The sequence below is a fragment of the Podarcis pityusensis genome (assembly GCF_964106645.2).
Source record: "Podarcis pityusensis genome assembly, chromosome: 9".
NCBI classification, from domain to species: domain Eukaryota; kingdom Metazoa; phylum Chordata; class Lepidosauria; order Squamata; family Lacertidae; genus Podarcis; species Podarcis pityusensis.
In genome coordinates this window covers 72969388-72991517 of record NC_138034.1, presented here as the reverse complement: position 1 = coordinate 72991517, position 22130 = coordinate 72969388, and the positions used below count along the sequence as shown (strand labels likewise).

Here is a 22130-nt window from a genome sequence, read left to right as displayed (position 1 = left end):
ACTAAAAGAGTAAAGAGAGAGGCAGAAGGACTAATAGGAACTACTTAGTTCTACATGCTGTGTGTTTGTGCAACTCATCGCGCAAGTCAGGTGTAGGGAACTGTCAGGGAACTGCCATTGGCTCAGGGGGGAGAGGGGAAAAGCCGGATGGATTACAGAGAGCCCCCAAAGATAGTGGGAAGCAGCTCCTCCTCAGTGGAGGAGAGTAACCACGCCTCCAGTGGAGAGGAGCTTCAGGGCTCGGAGGAGGCGAGGCGGTGCCAGGACACCTTGCCTGGGCAAAGCGGGGAGGAGAGAGGTCCTCCGTTACCCACGCCCTCCTTGCGCAGTAAGCTTTCGTGCCGAGAGGGGAGGCGCAGACTGGGCGTCAAGAAACTACTCTGCTGGGGAAGGTTTAAGGACCGCCCACTCACGGATTCTGCCAGTGAATGAGCCAGCCACGGGAGAGTGGCGCTAAAGTTTATTTTGGCATCAAAAGCAAGGCTTCACAGCTGAGCAGGGAGGTATTTGCCTCCTTGCTCTCGAGCAACCCCTTGGAACCCTAACAGGAACCTCTAGCCCTCCAGATGTTGCACTGGCAATGATTGCTGGGGGTGATGAGAACTGATGAGGGCAATATCTGGAAGTCCAAAGGTTCCCTGGCATAAGTACATGGTCTTGTACGCAGTTCAGCAATGGGCATGCAAAGAATCTTGGGTGTTTTTAAAAACCTACATCCAGTCTTCTTGGCTACTGAGAAGTTTGGGAAAATTGCAGCTGGGGCTGGTGGACATCCTGGAAGCAGAAGGGCAAAGTGATGATGCTCATGGCTTCAGTACTCTGAATCATGGGTAGGCAGACTAAGGCCCAGGGCCCGGGGGCTGCCCAATCCCCTTCTAAATCCGGCCCGCAGACGGTCCAGGAATCTGCATGTTTTTACATGAGTAGAATGTGTCCTTTTATTTAAAATGCATCTCTGGGTTATTTGTGGGGCCAGTCTGGTGTTTTTAAATGAGTAGAATGTGTGCTTTTATTTAAAATGCATCTCTGGGTTATTTGTGGGGCATAGGAATTCGTTCTTTCTTTCTTTCTTTCTTTCAAAATATAGTCCAGCCCCCCACAAGGTCTGAGGGACAGGTCTGCTGAAAAACTTTCCTGACTCCTGCTCTAAATTATCTTAAGTATCTCTTGGTTCATTGCTTCCCCATCTCCACAGTTGTTTCCTGACCCTGATCTATGCAGGCCGCCCGCAAGCCAGTTTCCATGTGCTTCCAGTCCTCCAGCCTGGGTCAAAAACTCTAAAGCCGCACTGAGCAATGTGTGGCCTTTCAGGTGCTGCTGGACTACAGTTCCCAACATCCTTGCCAATGGCCCTGCTAGCTGAGGCTGATGGAAGTTGGGAGACCAACACTATCTGGAGGGCCACAGGTCTCCCTGTCCCTCCCCTAAATCTCTGGCCTATGTGGATGCAAAACTTGCATAATATATTCTGACTGTAGGACTGTTTCCCCACTTCCCAACGCAGAAATATTGTGACGTGCAAAGCGCACAGAGCTCTTAATAACTCTGCTGAGCATCACCTGCACACAAAGGAGGCCAGAGTTTCACAAAAACAGAGTTTTTAAGTGAACCTAAGAAGTGTGAAAATTGTTTCTCTGGGTGTTTTAAGACAAAAGAGAAAACTGTGGCAGTACAGATTAAGTGACGGATGGCTGAAGTCAAGTGCGGTGCAGTAGATACAAAACAGAGTTCACTAAAGGGCCAGCAGTAACACAGAGGAGCAGGGAAACGGGTTTTCGCCCAGGAGAAGATTTAAGGCGGAGGCTCTCAGAAAGGCGATAAAACCATGTTGTTATGATAGGAGGTACATTAGCCAGCGAATGGGGTGGAAAAGCTGAGTTGGAAACTGTTGTTCAAAGCAAGGATGGAGGCAAAACTCAATGAGCTAAACAGTCATGTTTCAAAACTAGTAAAAGTACTTCTCCACAATTAACCCATGGAGCTCATTACCACGGGAAGGTAATAGCACGGCAGCTAGCATAAAACTGGCAATAAAGAACAAAAGGGGTGGGGGAAGTTTCAAGCCCACCACAAAAGGTAATGTGTACTCTATACACATTAACACAACTGAGTGTAAGGTTGGGGAAGCATCCATGTTGTCATTTGCATACAGTGTGTTAATCTGCTGGGAATCTGGGAGCAAAAGCCAGCAGCTAAAATATCGGCCCTATCACTTAAATTTGACAATCCACAAGCACCATGGATGCTGTTGCAATAGGAAAAGTCACTTGCTTTAATTAGACTTCAGACAAATGGCAGTCCCCTCTTTGTGGTAACAGGTATGGGCACCTGAACTGACATGGACAACAGAGCAAGACAGCATCGCCCCATGTATCCAAGGTATCCAAATTTGTTTTGTGGAATGGGAAAGGGGGGGGGTCATTTGTCCAAAAGACAAAACTATTTTTTTCTTATACGCGACGTCTGCAGCAAGAATCCTGGTGGCTAAGTACTGGAAAGGGAATCAGTTACCCACTAGGGGAGAGTGGTGATGTAAGCTTTCAGAATATTTAGAATTAGCCAAATTGACAGATATAAGAAGACAAAAACCAAAAAGTGAAGTGAAAAAGGAATGGGGGTGTCTAAATGAGTACCTTAAAAGCCAAGGTTCAAGGACAGAAATCTGGCTGAGTCTGGAATAACCTTGTGAAGTGAAAGGATAAGAAAGAGGGATTTATATCTAGATGCTAGGATAGAGGTGATAAGGAAAACAGGAAGACACAAGGAGAGATAAAGGAGGTGCTGTGGGATTGGTGGAAGTCGATGTTTGTTTTTCTTTTTAGTGTTTATATTATTAACTTGTGAGATATGGATTTGTTTTGTTAGTTTTTTTGAATGTTGGTTTTTGTGCGTTGTTATTTTTTGATTTTTTTTTTGTGTTGTGTGGAAAATACTAATAAAATTTATAAAGAAATAAAAAGGTAAAGGAAGGAGCACGCAAGTACAAAGGCTCCATCCTTGCTGTCACATGGCTCCCTCTGCCCTCCTACCTGTTGAGGACAAACGCTTGAAGCAAAGAGCGTGCTGTGCTCCTCTAGGCTCCCCACAGCAGACGCTTATCCTGAACAACAGGGGAAGGGCAAAAGTCAGAGCCCCACAGCCCCTCTGTGCTTGCGCTGCCCCTTCAACAGAATAGAGCTAACGGTATGGGCACGAGTGGCAGCTCTGTGCAGCCGTCACAAGCAGCTGGTGCGAGTTCAGAGGTCCTGGTCGCGCAAGCAGGAGCACCTTCAGCCATGACCTCATGTGGTCGGGAACAGGAGTGCAGAACGAGACCCTGGCCCCCCTTCTCCCCACACCCGCAAGCCATTCTGCCCTCTTACTTGTTGCTCAGCACAGCAGAGTGTCCAAATCTGTTGACGTCGTGAGGGAGGTCAGGTTGAGGCAGCACGGACCAGCAATCGCAAGCTGGAATTAAGCAAGCCTCATTTCAGAGCAGTTCCTTCTGGTACATTAGCTGGCATTTTAAGCGGAACGGGGGGTTTTTTTGCATTATTCCAAAAGCAATTCAAATGACAACACGGGACGTTCATTAGCTATTCCAAAGAGCAGATAAGTGCTAAAGTGTTTGGGGAGACACATCCAGCCCAATCCCCGGTGCAATTTCTTAAGGAGACCCCACAAAAGATGAGGGTATACGTAGCTGCCATTATTTTCACCACTCGCCTCATTAACCGGTTTGGCAGAACCAGCTTTGTGTTGTCTGCAACCAAGTACCTCCTCTGTACGGCCGGAAGAAGAAAGTCTAACCTGTGCAAAAGGTGCTTTAGGGCTAGACGGTATTATTAAATCCCCAGGGGGGCCTGATTATCTTTAGCAACTAGATAAATTACTCCCCCACCACACACACAAATGAATGTCACAAGCAGCTAAGAGGGGTCCCTGTTCTTTCACTGGTTATTGGGTGGGTGGGCTCAAATCCATTTAGAATACTTTCTGCTTGCCATGGCTTTAAGGCAAGGAGGAAAGCAGCGCAAATCGAACCATCTCTTCATTCCTCTCTCCAAGCTGTCCTGATACCCCCTTTCACATCTGCTTAGATTATTCCCACACAAATACACACTTACCTTGGATGAAACTACAAAAAGTAAAGTACTTGAACCAAAAAAAGAAAGAAAAGGGCATCAGCCCATAAGGTTTAGCAAACATGTTATCTTTAGGCTAATGCCTCAAAGGACTTCCTGTCTAGAGTATCATGCCTTTCCCTTCCAGTGATTCAAAATATTTGGGGTCAAAAGCAACATTGAACCAGCAACAAATGTCCAGCCATTTAAATCCCTTGCAGAAATCAAGGAATTGTCTGTAATAATGAGGAATAATGCAGGAAAATGTGGAAGGAGGGGGAGGTTCAAACTGTTCAAAATAGAGTGGTACCTCGGGTTACATACGATTCAGGTTACAGAGACTCCGCTAACTCAGAAATAGTACCTCGGGTTAAGAACTTTGCTTCAGGATGAGAACAGAAATCGTGCTCTGGTGGTGTGGTTGCAGTGGGAGGCCCCATTAGCTAAAGTGGTACTTCAGGTTAAGAACAATTTCAGGTTAAGAACAGAGCTGCAGAACGAATTAAGTTCTTAATCGGAGGTACCACTGTACTGAATCTTAAAAAAACACAAAAAACCCCAGCAAGGTCTGAGGCAGCTGCCATGAGAGGACCAGGATATGTGGTCTAATCTTAAAATGCATCTACCCAGGTCAGCTCTCAGGTAAAGAGTCAGGGTGTGACCAGGAGAGATACTCACACACCCACAACAACTCAAGAAGGCTTTTAAGTGGTTCTGGTGATTGCTCCTCTTTACTTACACACACACAAACTGGTTCACACACACCACTTCCAGGAGAGGTGGAAGCATACAAGTTTGCAATAAGGAGAATTTTTAAAAGTTCTAACCACCAGATGGTTCACAGTCTATATTACCATGCGCACTAAAGGCAAATGGCTGGGCAATGGGAGGAAAGCTCGATCTCAAGAGGCAGGCATTGATGCTGTCAGGGAACTGCCATCAGTGCCGGAGGGAGAGAGCAAAATCCAGAGGGATTCCAGAGAGCATCCCGGGATTGGGAGAGGCAGCCCATCTTCTGGGGAAGAGAATCAGCGTAGCACCAGTGGAGGGGGGGGCAGATGGGGGAAGCGGCGAGGCGGTCCCATGACTCCTTGCCGGGGACCAGCGGGGAGAGTAGAGGTCCTCCACTGCCCACGCCCTCCTTGCGCAGAAGGCTTTCGCGCAGAGAGAGTAGGAGGAGACTAGGCGTCAAAGAGCTTCTTTGCTGGAAGAAGTTTAAGAAACGCCCACTGACGGATTCTGCCAGCGATTGAGACAGCCACGGGTGAGTGGCTGTCCGGACAGAAAAGGTTCACTCAGGCAACCCAGCCAGGTGTTTGCACCGGCTTACGCACGAGCAACCCCTAGAACCACTACAGATGCCTTGGCTAAAACAACATATGGCCTTCGTTAATGCTTCAACTCCAACGGCACAACTGGCTTCTGTGGGTGCAACAGAGCTCCATCTTCCTCTTCCTCTTCCTCTCCTGTCCCATCTAGCAGGTTCAGGAGGCACACAGCAGGGAGGGAGGAAATGGAATTCCTGTTGCACCACTGGAGCTACACATGAGTAGGAGCATTGGATGCAACCCACATTTTCCAACCCAGCCAGTTGCTTCTCGTAATACAAATGAACCACAACCAGGTGCCTCGCCCCAACAGCTGATCTGTTGCCCACTTCCTGGCTGTCCTGCCCTGCTACTTCCAAGCCTCCATCCTCCTCAGCCTACGCCTACTCCTCCCATCGGGGCAGCAACCGGTCCTATTTCTTCCCCTTTACACCCCCACATTACTGGTTATTCAGACTTAAAACTTCCCTGTAGTCAGTACTGCACCAGAATGTATTGCAGTGCGTGAAAAGAAGGCACCAGCAAATGGGACAACGCATGCTACATTAGCTGAAATCATTAGAGCTCTGGCAACTTTGAATAGTTCAGGATGAGGCTTTGGCATTCAGGGATGGAACCCTAATACAGTTTGGACTAATGGCCCCTCGCCCTGCGGGATGCTTTAATTGCCAGCAGAGGTTTCACTGATTTATTCTCTCTCTCTTTCCAAAAAAAAGTTCGGTGTGAGAGCATTTGATTTTTTCGCTGAACTGTTTAATGGGCACATGTGCCGTTCCAGTTTTTCAAGGCAGATCTAAGGGAAAGCGAGCCAGGAAGTTCAATGGTATTTTTGATCCAGGAGGCTGAGAGCTGCGAGGCCAAGGAACATATTTTTGTAGATTAGGAGGAGCACTTGAAGTGCTTTGACTCTGCTGCCTTCTCCCTCTTTCGCTGGGAACCAAGTAGAGAAAAAGCTAATGGTTTTGAGATCACCAAGAATTATTGCCCTGCTGACTTTGAACTAAGCCAACTTTTGAATTCCACCTCAGATCCACAAGAATGTATCAGTTTGTGTGCGCACGCACACATGCACTGCGAAAGAGGTTTGTGTTCTCGTAAAACCCAAGCCCGTACACAGGGAAATGGCTGCCAGGATTTCAGTGCATGCCAAGAGAAGAGGGAGACACAGCAACTGCATTATCGTGAAGGGCTTTTGATAGCTTCAGAGAGCTATGTAAGATGCTGGGGGGGGCGTAAAGCAAGAAGATGGACGTTAAGCTCTTGCACAGAAAAGAAAAACATATTGCTGTGCTACAACATGTGGGCAAAAACGAATCATTCCAGAAATCCAGGAATTATGGTGAGGCTTCCATAAAAACTTAAATAGGGTATTAAGAGATGATCTAGATTTTATTCTTCGGTGTGTAAACTGATCCCCATCTTGCCTAAAGAAAAACAGCATCCAAGTTATAGTTTTGTTAAATGCTGCCCTCTCCTGGCTTTTCCAAGCTCAGCTGCTTAATCAAATTGGGTCCCTGCCACATGGGAGCATCTCCCAGCAAGGCACATTCAAGCAGCCACAGAGGCGCATGGCCTTTGAAACAAGAGCTTGGCCTGCTTCTCCACATGACGACTTCGACCCCCTTGTGTGCTGGACAATCTAGCATCACACACAACTGTGTCATCGCTAGCCATGCATCCTTTTCCTGGGATTATGGAACAACATTTGCAATGCACACGTTATCAGCAGAACAGGTAAATAATGCGCACTCCCCTTGCAACAGACTGAGGGCTGCTCACATTCCAAAAACCTGGGCACAGTTCATCTTAACTGTGTTGTTTACAGCATATTCTATTTCTCCCCCCACCCCACCCCCAGCTACGAGCTGCTGCAAAAGCAAAGTTTGGAGCAAACAGAAATTGCCCCATAGCGAGAACCGGGTGGCGACTCGACGTTGCACACACGGCTGATCACAGCAGCGCTGGCTGCCATCTGCATGGGGAACTTGAGATAATGAAAACCAGAACTGTCTGCTACCATTTTCAGGCAGCCCCGCCTCCATTTTGCCCTGAGATATTCCGGGGACAGAGCCATGTGCAGAATCTTGGCACAGCTGTGCCACAGGGAACTCTGCTGGAGGCTTCCCTGGGGAACCTGTTTGCAGTATAAATACCTAAGTAAGTAGAAATACCTAACTCAAGCTTTGTGAGTCAAAGCTCAGAAGCTGAGCACCACTGCCCCCCCTACAGTGAGTGAGCCAGAGGGGGGCAGGCAATGACCCTTCCATTAACTGCAATCGTGTAACCCAAAAGGATCTAATGGTTTCAATTGTTTTTTTTAAAAAAGCATGCTATCTTGAATGTTGACAGATCAGCTTTCACGAATAACAGGAGTTTTTGTCTGCTTACTTGAACTTCTAAATGAGACTTACCTAGATCATAGGCCATGAAATCTGAAGAAAAGCACTTGGCGCCGTGGCTCATGGAAGTGTCATTGTGGGTGTTTCCTCCAAACACCAGCATGGTCCCACTAATGATCACAGCAGAATGCAGGTATCGGGAGAACTTGCTGTCTCTGAGAATTGTCCTGTGGACATATAACAAGAAATGGGATTTCAAAGGCTGCCCACGCCCTAAACGCTCCAAGTGTCTTCTAAAGGAAGAGCGGAGGCAACTATGCCTGAAAACAAGCCACGGGAATAGAGTTCAATTATTTCAGAGGTAGCACAGAAAAGATCCAGGATCCAAGGCATCAAGGCCAAACACAGAGGTTGCAAACCCTTTCAGTGCCATAGCACCTATAAATGTTTTTACCAATGCCTCTGGGCAGACACCCAAGACTCTGAGCTTTCATTTCTGATTTTGGTTGTACCACACACCACATGGCAGTCTTTCTGTGTTACGCCATGCCCCCCCCCCTTCAAAACAGTAGCTATTTTATTGCTGGTGCTCCCCAGCACTCTCTCACAATTCAAAATGTCCCCACTGATCCATAAAGGTTGGCAGCCCCAGCTTGCGAAGAAAATTCAAACAGCAACCCCGAAAGGTACGTGGGGAACAAACCACATTTTCAAATACTGATAACAAATGCATAAATGCAACACAATGTAGAGAAACCAAAATCAGGAATAAAAATACAAGCAATAAAATAAGTAAAATCGCCATCACATGGAGCCAGCATACAGCCCCCCACTGACCCACTGCTTGCCCAGGCCCTTGCTAATAAAAGCTGCTCTTTTTTGCCATAGGGAGAGAAAGGAGAAAGCATCTGTGAGCTCATCAACTATGTGCTTCCTTCAGAGCTCTTCTCTTGAACAGGAAAGAGAATGTGTTGGTCCAAGACTCCTGGCATTAATAAGTTATAGAAAACCTTGGGTGGGAGGGGAGGCATGGAATGACAGAGTGAGAAACTTGCCCTGTACTGTTGGCTTTCTGGCCAAATCTACTTCCAAGTGTAGAATTTGCACAGAGACTGGTGTCAGAGCAAATTAGACATCATGATGGCAGATCCACTTGTCATAATCAGATACTAACCAGGTCCCTGTGTGGGTAAGGTGGGGGCTGCTAAACAGTTTTTCCCCCCCTCATGATTTCCCCACTGAAACGGCATCCCTACGGTTTTTCCCTCCAGCTAGGGCTCTGAAAATAAGAGCAGCTCCCATCAGGAGTAGGTCAGCTGGGGAGAATGTTTTGGGGAAAATGGGCAGACAAGCAGGGGCAGAATTCAGCCTTCTCTCACTCCCATCCCCTTAAGGAATCTGCTTTTCAAGGGTCTGCGCCTAGTTGGACCCTGAGATGCTATTTTACCTTTTTCCTACAAATGAGCAGGGAGCGGGCATCTGTCTAAATAAAAATATGCCTATGTCCCTTGGTGTTGCCAATTTAACTGCACAACCCTTGCATAATTTAAAGAGAACCTATCGACTCACTTAAACGTGGTCTGCTAGTTAAAACAAAGACTATAAAATATGCATTTCCCATAGTCCTCCCTTTGCCTTCAGCCAAATATCTTAATTAACTCAATCAATCTCCAAAGCCCTTCCTAGCCACTGTGTGCGGTGGTCCTCCAAGTATGTGACATTTATTCAAGATATGGTTTACATATTCATCACCATTTCCACGTAGGAAGCTGCCATGTACAGAGTCAAAGCATGGGTCCATCTAGCTCAGGACTGTTTACACTGACTGTTTACAGCAGGGGTCGGCAAACTAAGGTCCGTGGGCTGGATCAGGCCCAATTGCCTTCAGGATCCGGCCCGCGGACTTTCTGTGGATCGGCGTGGGGATTCTGTTCATTCAGGCTGCCCCATTTCCCCCCCTGCGCCATTCCATTTCCCCACACACACACACACACACACACACCGCAGCTGCGCCTCCTCCCTCCCTCCCTCCTGGCTTCTCCCTGCCCTGCCTAGAGGAGGAAGGGGGCTGGGCTGAGCTGGATGAGCGCCATTTTAAGCAGCCCCTCTCCGGAGCCAGCCCTTTCGCGCCACTCATCTTCCCTCCACCATTGCTGCCCCCGCCCTGGTACTCCTGTGGGCCAGAGAGGAGAGTGGACAAGCTCGCTCTGCCTACCCACGAGAAGCAGTGGCGGCAGCGGTGGTGGTGGTGGCAGCCACTGGGAAGGTAAGCGCAGTGGCTGGGGCTGAGGGTGGGGAGGAGGACTATTTGCCCCCCCCCTTGCCTTTTCCTCCAGCTCCTACCCCCGGTGCCGTTTCTCTGGCCCACCACAAGGTCTGAGGGACAGCTAAAAAAAATTGCCGACCCCTGGTTTACAGGCTTGCAGACAGGGAATCTCTATCAGCTCTACCAGGAATTGAACCTGGGAGCGTCTGCATGCAAGGCAAGATGCTCTACCACTGAGCTATGGCCCTCTCCACATGGTCTCACGGGGGGGGGTAGAGCAAGGGCTCTTTCAAACATCCAAAGAGACTGCTAAATGGTCAAAATGGATTCAGTTTTTTTGCTGAGAGCCAGTGTGGTGTAGTGGTTAAAAACAGTAGACTCATAATCTGGTGAACCGGGTTCGCTTCCCTGCTCCTCCACATGCAGCTGCTGGGTGATCTTGGGCTAGTCACACTTCTTTGAAGTCTCTCAGCCTCACTCACCTCACAGAGTGTTTGTTGTGGGGGAGGAAGGGAAAGGAGATTGTGAGCCGCTTTGAGACTCCTTTGGGTAGTGATAAAGCGGAATATCAAATCCAAACTATTATTATTATTATTATTATTATTATTTCAGCAGAGGTAGGCAACACGGTGTCCTCCAGGTTCTTTGCAACTACCATTCCCATCAGCACCAGATGCAATGGCCAGTGGACAGAAATGATGGGAATTGTAGCTTTGGAGGGCAACCTGTTGGCTGACCCTGTATTACAGAAACATTTCCCCAACATTTAAAGTTTTTAAGACCAACTTACAGTAGATTCCAGCATTAACTAGAGTGTCGAGACTTGTTAGGTGGCTGCAGAAGGCTGCAAATTTCAAAGTGAAAATAGATTTAAAATATACCTACCACCTGCCCTTATTGACTTCATACTGGTATAAATCATCTGTTAGTCTGTATTTGTTGGCACTGAACGCCTTGTAACCTCCGTGAGCGTAGATGGACTTGGTGTTTGGATCATACACGCTGCTGTGGCCATAGCCTCCTTGAACTAAGGCTCCCGTTGTTTGCAAAATATTCCATGTATTTGTGGCTGAGAGAGAATGAAAGGCAGATATGAATGTGCCCTGCTTAATCGGCAGGTGTCATATGTTCCAGCTCAATCGCTACTAACAGCAGGGATCATCCTCTTTACAGAAATCCTCCCTATTATCAAATAAGAAAGCCCCTCCGGTTCACAGCTACTTTCAGCAGACATTCACTGGCTGTGGAATCCTTCAGGGTCTGGGCATGGATGTTTCCCAGAAACAAATAAGAAAAGCAATTCAAGCTGGCTTACATACTGGCAAGCTGAAACTGAACTTTAATTTATACATTACAAAGATATATGCTGCGTACATAATTTAAAATTGCTACCTAACCCAATACCAGGGGATATGAATTGTCAGGAATTTGATTTAAAAATGAGAGCAGGACCACTACCCCATCACAAGCAAGAAATACCCAACTCAGAAGGATTTACAATCTACATCAGATCAACAAGGCTAAGATTGCCCAGGGGGTGGCTGGCGGGTGGGGAGAAGGGAACAGAACTTGAAAAGGCACATGAGCATCGAGGATTTGGGAAGGAAGAGGCAAGTGATGGAGGAAATGAACACAAGGTAAGGCTGCAACAGAAACCGTGAAAATTTGTGGGTATTTGAAAAAGACAAAATAGTGTTACCTAGTCCTCTGCAGGAGGGGATGACAACAAACACATACAGAATGATGACCAAGCAAACGCAATACGATAAAAAAATAAACAGGGCAAACATGGAGCATTGAATGGAGCTTCCCCTTTCTTCCCACTGCAGCCCCCTTGTTCTACCCCCACCCCACCCCCAAAAAAATCTGCTCTAGAGAGCTCCCCACGGAGATGTTGAGGGGCAAGCAGAAGTCACAGGGGAAATGGAAAGGAAGGGAACACCCCATGGCACAAGTAAAATGCTTTTCTGCTCACGCACAGATGTCATTTGATACAACCCAGTGTTGAAACTGAAGGTATAATTAGAATTATTAAAAGGGGACAGGTGGAAGAAGGAAATTTGTCCATTAGTCTTATGTAAGATGTTCCTCTTTAGTTCTTTATGAATGATAAGTTAAGAGTCACTGTCAAAGCAATACCTACCCAGATTGTATTCCTGCACGTTGCTGATGTATCCATAAAGAGGGCAGTGCCCAAAGATGACCAGCATCACAACAGAGCCGTCATCCCGTGTGACAATGTGGGCTGAGTGGCCAACAACAGCGTATTGCTCCTTGGTCTTTGGGGTCACGTGAACCCATGACTGGTTTGCAATATGGAACACCCAGAGCTCACTGGTCACGTTTCCAGATTCATCTATCTTGCCTCCATACATGTAGATTTTATTCTGGGGGGGGTAAAGGTTTATTTCACATTAGAATTCATTGCTAAACAAAAAATAACCCAGCAAGAAAACAAACTCATAAGCACGTCAAACAGCACTCCTAGGAAAGAAAGAATATTCTAATACAATCATTTCCGCCATTCACCAGCACACGTGAAAAGCTACCAACAATCTAATAAATGACCCAGTATCCACCCAACTTTAGCCTCACACCCACCTTTCACCAGTTAGCATTTAACAGAAAATGTTCCAAACTGTGAAGAAATGAAATAATTTCAGACATTCTTCTGCATATTACAATTTCACCTAATGGCATGGAAAACAATCCCGCTCCTCCCATATTCTGTCCCTAAGTGTGGAAGTCTCAAATGCCAGGGTGGTGGGGGGTGAAGGGGATGTGTAGAAAGCAGACAAGAGAAAACAAAATCATATGGGGGAATAACATCCCTCCCTAGCCCCAATGGGCTAACAACTGAGGCACCGCAAATCACATGGCAAGCTTACCCCGCTCTATGACAGACCCAGCGAATCTGTTCCTCAACCCCACAGCTTTAGCATACAAGGCCACTATGCAAGATCAGGAGGCCTGGAGGGAGGTGTCATTCAAATGCGGGCGACACTCAGCTCAGTTCTCGTGTCCTCTGAGTTAGGTGAGGCTGTGCAAGAGCTGAACTGGTGCCTGGATTCAGAAATGGGCTGGATGCAGGCCAAGAAACTGAGGCTCAGTTATGACAAGGCAGGCACGGCAGATAAGTAGCTCCGGTGTCCAAGAATTAGCTGCACAATCTGTTCTATGTGAGATTGCACTCCCCCTGGTATGCCGTCTGGGGGCAACTCCTGGCTCCAGCATTGTCACAGGCCTTAGAAGCACAGAGTGCTGCCCATTACTTTCAGCTGTTTTGTCAGCTGTGACTGTTCCTGGACAGCAATCGTCTTGCCACCGTGACCCGTTGTCTGGTAACCTCCCAACTGGATCACTGCAATGCGTTCTACATGGGGTTGCCCTCCAAGACAACACAGACGCTTCCAATTCATACAGGATGTGGCTGCCAGAATTTTAATTGGCACGGCCAGATGGACTCACATTACACTGACTCTAAAGGACTTACACGGCGGCCGTATCGCTTCCAAGGCAATTTGTCTTTAAAACCCTCCAATACCTGAAGGGCTGGCCATATCCTAAGATCTTCAGATGAGCTTCTGTGCACCTCTGCCAGGTAAGATTTGTTGTATATCAACAAGAGAGAGCCCTTTAGAATGCCCTCCCTACAAGCACATGGCTGCACAAGCATTCTAATCATTTCAGCACGAGGTAAAAACTTATTTGCACAGGTGTTTCACAGGTGCTTAGTCTAGTTGGCCGTGTTTTGTTTCTAGCTGCCTTTTAAGTATCATATGATGAATACTCAATTTTTTGGCACGTTTAGTTTTGTTTACGCTTAATGTGCATCACCCTGATATCCTTAGGGAGGAAGGACAGTGTGAAGATTAATAATCACTGTTTGTTTAAGTCCTTCTCTTAATTTCCAGTCCAAGCTCAGTAACTGCAGCATCATCCTTCCACCGAAGGATCACCCCCATTTTTATATAGGGTGCCACATGAATTGCCTTCCATGCCAAGCTGTTTTAAACTGGGCTCCTAAGGAAATTCTTCCATTCTGTGACTGGCTCCCCTTGCACTTCTTGAAGCAGAATTAAATCTGAGGCTCGTTTTCCTTCTTTTGTTAAATATACTGCATTCATCCCATTTCGTACTGGAATTAATCCATGAATTGTCATGGATAGAGCACTGGATTTGGGGTGGAGATACCTGGATTCAAATCACTGCTTCACTACGAAACCCACAAGAACTTAAGAGCAAGGGGTTCTGCATCAGACCAAAGGCGCCTCTATAGTCCAGCATCTCGCTTCTCACCTTGGTCGCCATTCAGGTGCCCTTGTGCCCTGCATCAGAGGATACAGCCTCCTCTCATGGTTGCTCCCCATAAAAGCTTACACACTGGGGCAACGCCTCTGAACATGGGGGCTGAATGTAGACAACAGAACTCATGCCCATTCATAGGCCTCTCCTCCATGTGGATTTTTAAAATACCCTATTAGAACCATCCACTCTAGTGGCAGTTATCACATATTGTGGCAGGAAGTCACTTTCGTGGCCTTGCTCAAGCATCTCCTCCTCAACCTAACCTGAATAGAGGAAGGAGCAGCTGCATCATCTGGCTGGAGGAAAGGTAGGATGCAAATGCAATAAATAAAGACACCATATCAAAGCTCTTTAGTCTGCTCTCATCTCGCTGTTTCTTAAAGGTAAAGGGACCCCTGAGCATTAGGTCCAGTCGTGGCCGACTCTGGGGTTGTGGCGCTCATCTCGCTTTATTGGCCGAGGGAGCCGGCGTACAGCTTCCGGGTCATGTGGCCAGCAGGACTAAGCCACTTCTGGCGAACCAGAGCAACACACGGAAATGCTGTTTACCTTCCCACCAGAGTGGTACCTATTTATCTACTTGCACTAGCGTGCTTTCGAACTGCTAGGTTGGCAGGAGCAGGGACCGAGCAACGGGAGCTCACCCTGTCACGGGGATTCGAATGGCCGACCTTCTGATCGGCAAGCCCTAGGCTCTCTGGTTTAACCCACGACGCCACCCGTGTCCCTTCACTGTTTCTTAAGAGTCACCAAAGAGCTGCTTCAGCATACTTGATCCCCAGAGAACAGACTTCGCCCAAAGATGAGCCCTTCGCTGATCTGCGTCATGTCCCACCAACACTATCAAGAGAACGTACAACTTGGGCGGTTGCCAAAACAGACGTGGAATACTGAATGCTTCTCCTCCATGTTTCTACTGGGAGAAGAGTTTGCCCAAAGCAGGCCCAGAATTTCAAACCAGATTGGAAACGCAGCCTCAATAGTTCTAATAATAGTCCAATCGATTTTATTGTTTGCAGCCAATGGCCATTACAATACAATGTGAACACAAATCGCAGCCTCAATAACTCCAGCAAAGTCACCTACTTCGTGTATGTCCAGGGAATGCCCGTATCTGATCACAACTGCATTCACGCTGCTGTTCAGGGGCAGCCATTCTCCGGAAAGAAGATTATACCTGCATAATGAAAAAGGTAAAATACACTGATGTATCCCTTTTGCACTCCCGAGCACAAAGCTGCTATTTATACATTTCATAATGCATATGGGACATGAATAGGGCAAACACAGTAAAAATGCTAAAAGGGGTGTTTAATGATCAAACTAGCACACGGATAAAACAAAAACCGATTTGACTCCAGTGCTTCTGCTGGCAATATAAGCGGCTGCATTTGTTATGGTTCTTTGATAGAGAAAACAGACCCTCAAAATGAATTCAAGCAAGACAGGAAAGCAGCAGCAGAAACAAGAGGAATGCTTATATTTATTTTTGTCCAGCACCATCTCCAAATATTCTCCCTGAAGATGAGTAAGGACCTTCTTCATGAAACTTTTTACCCTGGAGTTTGGTGGCTGTAAGCCAGCTCCAGACACAATTCTGTAAACTGCCACCTATTTGGGTTGCCTTTACTGACCTCAGCTGTATTAGTTTAATGAAGTACAGTGGTACCTTGGGTTAAGTACTTAATTCATTCTGGAGATCCGTTCTTAACCTGAAACTGTTCTTAACCTGAAGAACCACTTTAGCTAATGGGGCCTCCCACTGCCGCTGCGCCGCCAGAGCACGATTTCTGTTCTCATCCTGAAGCAAAGTTCTTAACCCGAGGTACTATTTCTGGGTTAGGGGAGTCTGTAACCTGAAGCGTATGTAACCTGAAGCGTATGTAACCCGAGGTACCACTGTATAGCCAATACAAAGAGACAGTGAAAGGCATATACATGATTAAGAGGCTCCCATGGCACCCTTTACCCATAGCTTGGGAGACACCTCTTCTGCAAGCAGGTGCCAGGCTTCAAAGGTTGCACCAAAACGTCTCAACAATTACATGCAAGGCTGGCCATGCAAGTCTCCCCCATGGAACTGGCATCCTATCAGGGAGAAGAATTGGGACCACAGAAGACACCTATGCAACTAGCAACACTCACATAGCTGCATCGTTCGAGCACAGCTTTGTCTCAGCTTTGTCTTAGTCCTTGTTACTGATGGCTGAGTCTTCCCCATGGTCCCTTCCTAAGCAGTTACAGGTGCCAGGCAGTCCCCTGTTAACCGCTTAGGAAGGGTCCATGGGGAAGGACTCAGCCATCAATAACAAGGGTGAGAGGACAAAGCCGAGCTGCTTGGCCAATGAAGCTCTGGGAGCTCTGGCTGTGGCATCTGCTGCGAAGGTGACCTCCTTACACAAGGTAACCTGAAAACAAGAGGACCTGTCTACAACATCCACCTGAAAACAAGAGGACCTGTCCACCTTCACTGAAGCAAAAAAAGAGGCAGAAATCATGGCCACCACAGAAACTCAATGCCACACATGGTGTTCAGCTGCAACGGAAGCAGCACCAGGTGTCACATAAATCACAGGGGAAACAGAGATGAAACAAATACACAGGAAATGACAGAGAATGAGGTAGACCGCGGGCAGAAAGCCTAGCTTTGCATTTTGCAGAGGGAGCCCAAAAAGAAAGTTCCTAATGACACATTATCTTCTGCCACCAAGAAGGAGCTTTGGTGGGGGAGAAGGCAGGAAGGAGCCAGGCCCTTCTGAGCATATGCCCTTTCCACCTAGCTCTAGGTTTCGAACCTTGCTCTGCACAGCCACAGAGCCCACATGCAAGGCTGCAGAGAGATCACCAGGTACCACCATCTTTTAAGGAAAAGGAGAGCACAAGGCAAGAAACAGCTTAGCTATATGTCCCAGTACATTTCTAAGCACAATTCAAAGTATTGGTGCTGAGCTTTAAAGCCCTAAACGGCCTCGGTCCAGTATACCTGAAGGAGCGTCTCTACCCCCATCGTTCTGCCCGGACACTGAGGTCCAGCGCCGAGGGCCTTCTGGCGGTTCCCTCATTGCGAGAAGTGAGGTTACAGGGAACCAGGCAGAGGGCCTTTTCAGCGGTGGCACCTGCCCTGTGGAGCGTCCTCCCATCAGATGTCAAGGAAAGAAATAACTATCCTATTTTTAAAAGACATCTGAAGGCAGCCCTGTTTAGGGAAGTTTTTAATATTTAATGCTGTATTGTTTTTAACACTCGATTGGGAGCCGCTCAGACTGGCTGGGGAAACTCAGCCAGATGGGTGGGGGATAAATAATAAATTATTATTATTATTATTATTATTATTATTATTATTATTATTATTACTGTACTTCAGAAGAGCAGAAGGAGAGCAAGGCCAGCACTGTACTACAGTCAAACGATTGTCTGTTACACATCCCAACATCTTGGTTCCCTCTAAATTTAGCACAGGTCAACACAAGAGCAAAGTGAAACCCCTCACTACCATTTCCCATTAAAACGTTTTGAAGTTTTGTTTGTACTCACGCCAAAACCATTTGAGCATCCGTGTGGTTGAACATGTAACCACCAACTACCCACATGACATCATCTTGGACTACAGCTTTATGAGATGCTCTAGGAAGTTTGGGGATGTAGAATTCCTCCTGAGTCCAGAACGACTGGTTTGCTGGGACAGGTACTGAGCAGTCTGTACCTAGGAGAAGCAAAACAGTATTACATACTTTCCAGCACTCAAGAGCTATGTTTATATTGACAGACATTTATAGGTAATAAGCTCTAATAAGGAGGGGGAGGAAGAGGGGACCTGAATAAAGAAAAGGAGCTTTGAGAGGTAGCGATAAGAAGGGACGAGGGGAAGGAAGTATAGGAGCAGCAGAAGAATGGAAGAAATAATAGAAATTTCCACCCTAGGAGCAGAACAAGGGTTGCCAAGGAGCCTGGAGAAGCAGGATGAGTGAATCCAAATAGACAGCTGACAGGATAGGTGCTGGCAGCTATCTGAGTATGTAGGTAAAGATAAAAAGGTAAAGGACCCCTGGACGGTTAAGTCCAGTCAAAGGCAACTATGGGGTTGTGGTGCTCATCTCGCTTTCAGGCCAAGGGAGCCAGCGTTTGTCCGCAGACAGCTTCCCGGGTCATGTGGCCAGCACAAGTAAACTGCTTCTGGTGCAACAGAACACCGTGACAGAAACCAGACCACACAGAAATGCTGTTTACCTTCCTGCCACAATGGTACCTATTTATCTATGGACTATATGGAACTGGCAGAAATGACTGGCAGAATCCGAGACCAGGGAGAAGAGCCGGTGGAAGAAGATTGGAAGAAATTCAAAGTCTATCTACAGAAATATTGTAAAATTAATGAATGTTAGAATGATGTTGGATAGAAATTAAGTGGTTTCCAGCTGTAACGCTATAAGGGAATATGAAAAATGGGGTATTAATAGGTAAAAATCTAACGTTACTATTTTAAGACCAAAGATTAGGATAAACAAAGAGGGTAAGGATTTGCTGAACCAACAAATTGAACTGGAATACAAAAAAGGGAGGTATGAGGAGGTCCGGGAAACAAGCTTAGGAAAAATAAGTAATGGAAAAATTGAGTGGTTTTTAAGCATTTTTATTTTGTATTTTTTTTCTTCTTTTTCATTTTTATATTGTAATATTTTGAAAATCTCAATAAATATCTTATATAAAAAAAAAAATATGTGCACTGGTGTGCTTTCGAACTGCTAGGTTGGCAGGAGCTGGGTCAGAGCAACGGGATCTCACATCAAACTGGAACCAAAAAATGCCAGCACCATTCAAATCCTTGCTAAGCATTTCAAACTCTAATACTTGTATCACAAAAGGGCATTTGCCACCTACCTTGCCAGCCCGGGTTGCAAACACATCCTTGGGTACCATTCACGTTGCACAGCCCTCTCTCTGGGGAGCCACAGTCGTCTGGGCAGAATGGAATGTCACAGGCTTCTCCTTTCCAATGTTCTGAACATTCACATTCAACCACTTTGCTGCTGTTGGTGACCCTGCACTCCCCTCTGCCAGAGCAGTTATGAGGGCACACATCAAAGCTGTGGACAGAGAATCAGGAAAAGGTCATATCAAAGATTGGTTGTCACAGCACCGGGAAATGGGAGACTGGCAACAGCAAACGACCAAGACTCATGGCAAATATGATCAGGTAGCTAGCAGTTTTACTCCTCCCTTGGGAGGAACGTCCGGATCGAAACCCAGTATGTCATAGTAATTTGGGGGGGAAAGAAAAAGAAAAGAATGCAATACAATTTTGCCCTTTAATCAACCAAATTATGTTGGAAAAGGGGTGGTGAAAGGACAGAACTCTTCCAGACTTTCGAAACATGTTTCTGGAGACTTAGTGCACAGAATCAGAAAGTTTTCAGCCTTTGGAGTTAATGATCTGAGTGTAAGCGTTTGATAGGCAGAACCTAGAACCTAGAAAAAGTAGCCAGACAAGGAGCAGCTGGAGCTACAAAATAGGTAACATGGCTGTGCCCAGGTGAGGGAAGTTGAAATACTCAAAAGAGATAACGGTATGATTGTGGATTACACTGGGGAACAAAAATTTTGTTGCATTGACACCTGCAGCCACATACATAAAAGGCATCAGGCTTGTTTACACATTTTTGTCTACTTGAAGAAGCCATGGTCTGATCTGAAAAATACAAACATTTAGGTTACAAAACTGTAAAAATAAAGAAAAATTAAGTTTGCAAAACAATAATTACCATGTGGTTAGGGTAGATCAATGTGTCAGTGTTCACTTATCCCCAGTGTAAATATGGCATATCGGCAAAAGTTGGAAATTGAAAGATAACTATAGCATGGTACCTCGGGTTAAGTACTTAATTCATTCTGGAGGTCCATTCTTAACCTGAAACTGTTCTTAACCTGAAGCACCACTTTAGCTAATGGGGCCTCCTGCTGCCACTGCGCCGCCGGAGCACGATTTCTGTTCTCATGCTGAAGCAAAGTTCCTAACCCGAGGTAGTATCTCTGGGTTAGCGGAGTCTGTAACCTGAAGCATCTGTAACCTGAAGCGTATGTAACCTGAGGTACCACTGTACATGAAAATCGATTTCAGATTTGAAATCAGCATTGAAAGAACATATAAGAACACTTGAAAAATCTCATGGAACAGAAAATGGAAAAAAATTGTTCCCCAGTGATTATTACTCATTAAATTTATTAGTCTCTTTTTTGCCACTTTTTGATGTGTTTTATTTATTGTTTATGACTACTTCTGTTCATGTTGTGAGCCACCTTGAACATGGTTTTAATTATGGAAAGGCGACATACAAATAAATGATGGTGAGATCATGTGAGCCTCATCTGTTAGGAGGCTGGCTTAAGTTCTCCAGTCTAGGAGATCTGGATCAGTAAAACTTGTACATCAAATCACTTTCTTCAGCTCTGCTGAGTCAGGGCAGCTGGGGTATGCATGGGGAATTTTTAAACAAGGAACTACAAAAGGGTCTTTTAGTTCACTGCAGGGCACATGCCTTATTCGTAGAATTTCCAAGGTTCAATCCCCAGAAAATCCAGTTAAGAACCATCAGGTTCCAAGTAATGGGTAGGGGGAAGTCTGCCAAGAGCCTAGAAAGCCGCTCCAGTTAGAGAAGACGCTACTGGCCTGGACTGGCAAATCATCTGACCTGGTATAAATCAGCTTCTTCTGTCCTTCAAGGTTTTGTACAGTGAAATACCAACTGATGCCACAAGATGGTGCCACAGTTTCTAGAATTTCAAGTTCTGGAAATGTTTGTTGCTACATCCCAGATTGCCATCCGTTCCATTGGTGTGTTTTAGATCCCAGTTCAGTGTGTGTTTAAAGATCCCAGTTCAGTGTAAAGAATTAGAGATCAAAAATTGGGAATTTGAAAGATCCAAGTATAAGTAATAAAATTAACCTTTTTTTTTAAAGAGCAGGGCATGATACATTCTGCAATTGCCAGTAGAATAGGGGAGGAAACTGCTATCAATATACCAGACACACAGGATAAAAACATAGGTATGGTTAGCTATTTATGCTCCCAGCAAGTGCAAAATAATCACCTGCCCAAACCTAACAGGGCAGAAACCACATTATCGGTATGTTTTCTTCAAATAAATGAAGTGCTGATTCAAGATGCAAGCTATATTCACAAGGAGATATTGCTTCAAAACCAACTGTAAATGCAAGCAGGGAGAAAATGACAAGTGAATTTAAAGCAGTACTTCAAAGCCTTTCATTCTGGCACTCCTCGCATACCCGTAGCCGCAACTTACTTGTAGGTGATGTTAAATCCTGTCAAGTTATATGCCGCATCGCTGAAGAAATGGAGGAGAGCATAACCAGAGGTGGCTACAACTTCTGGGACCGTCTCGTTGCTCTCCCTCTCGGGAACGATCAGGCCACTGTACAGGGAGAGACAAGACAAGGCGCAGCTGCATTAGGAGAGGGTTTCAGGAGCTAGAACAGGCAAAGATGCAACAACGAAGACATAGCTTTAGATGGAAGACTCCACACAGTTCTAGCAGTAGAAAAGTTGGCCAACAAAGTAATATATGGAGACAAAAGCATAACATCTGACCATCGAACAGTTCACAAATACCATCAATATCACTGAATAGCACAATTTATACAACCTGCAGCACAAGTCAAACTGTGACTACTCCGAGTTAAGTCCTACTGGATTCAATAGGGCTCACTTCCTGGTAAGTGGGGTTAGGACTGCAGCCTTAGTCACTAAAATGAAACTCTCATTCACCTGAG

General features: G+C 46.1%; 1 protein-coding gene across 1 annotated transcript in view; it reads right to left on the bottom strand.

Moving 5' to 3' along the window:
- ATRN (attractin) overlaps nucleotides 1-22130 on the bottom strand; it is a 158927-nt gene that overhangs the window by 85394 nt on the left and 51403 nt on the right. The window contains 8 exon segments of the mRNA XM_081020655.1: nucleotides 3363-3447; nucleotides 7843-7997; nucleotides 10922-11105; nucleotides 12180-12423; nucleotides 15431-15521; nucleotides 17879-18047; nucleotides 19223-19428; nucleotides 21644-21772. Coding sequence (XP_080876781.1) covers nucleotides 3363-3447; nucleotides 7843-7997; nucleotides 10922-11105; nucleotides 12180-12423; nucleotides 15431-15521; nucleotides 17879-18047; nucleotides 19223-19428; nucleotides 21644-21772 — 1263 coding nt within the window.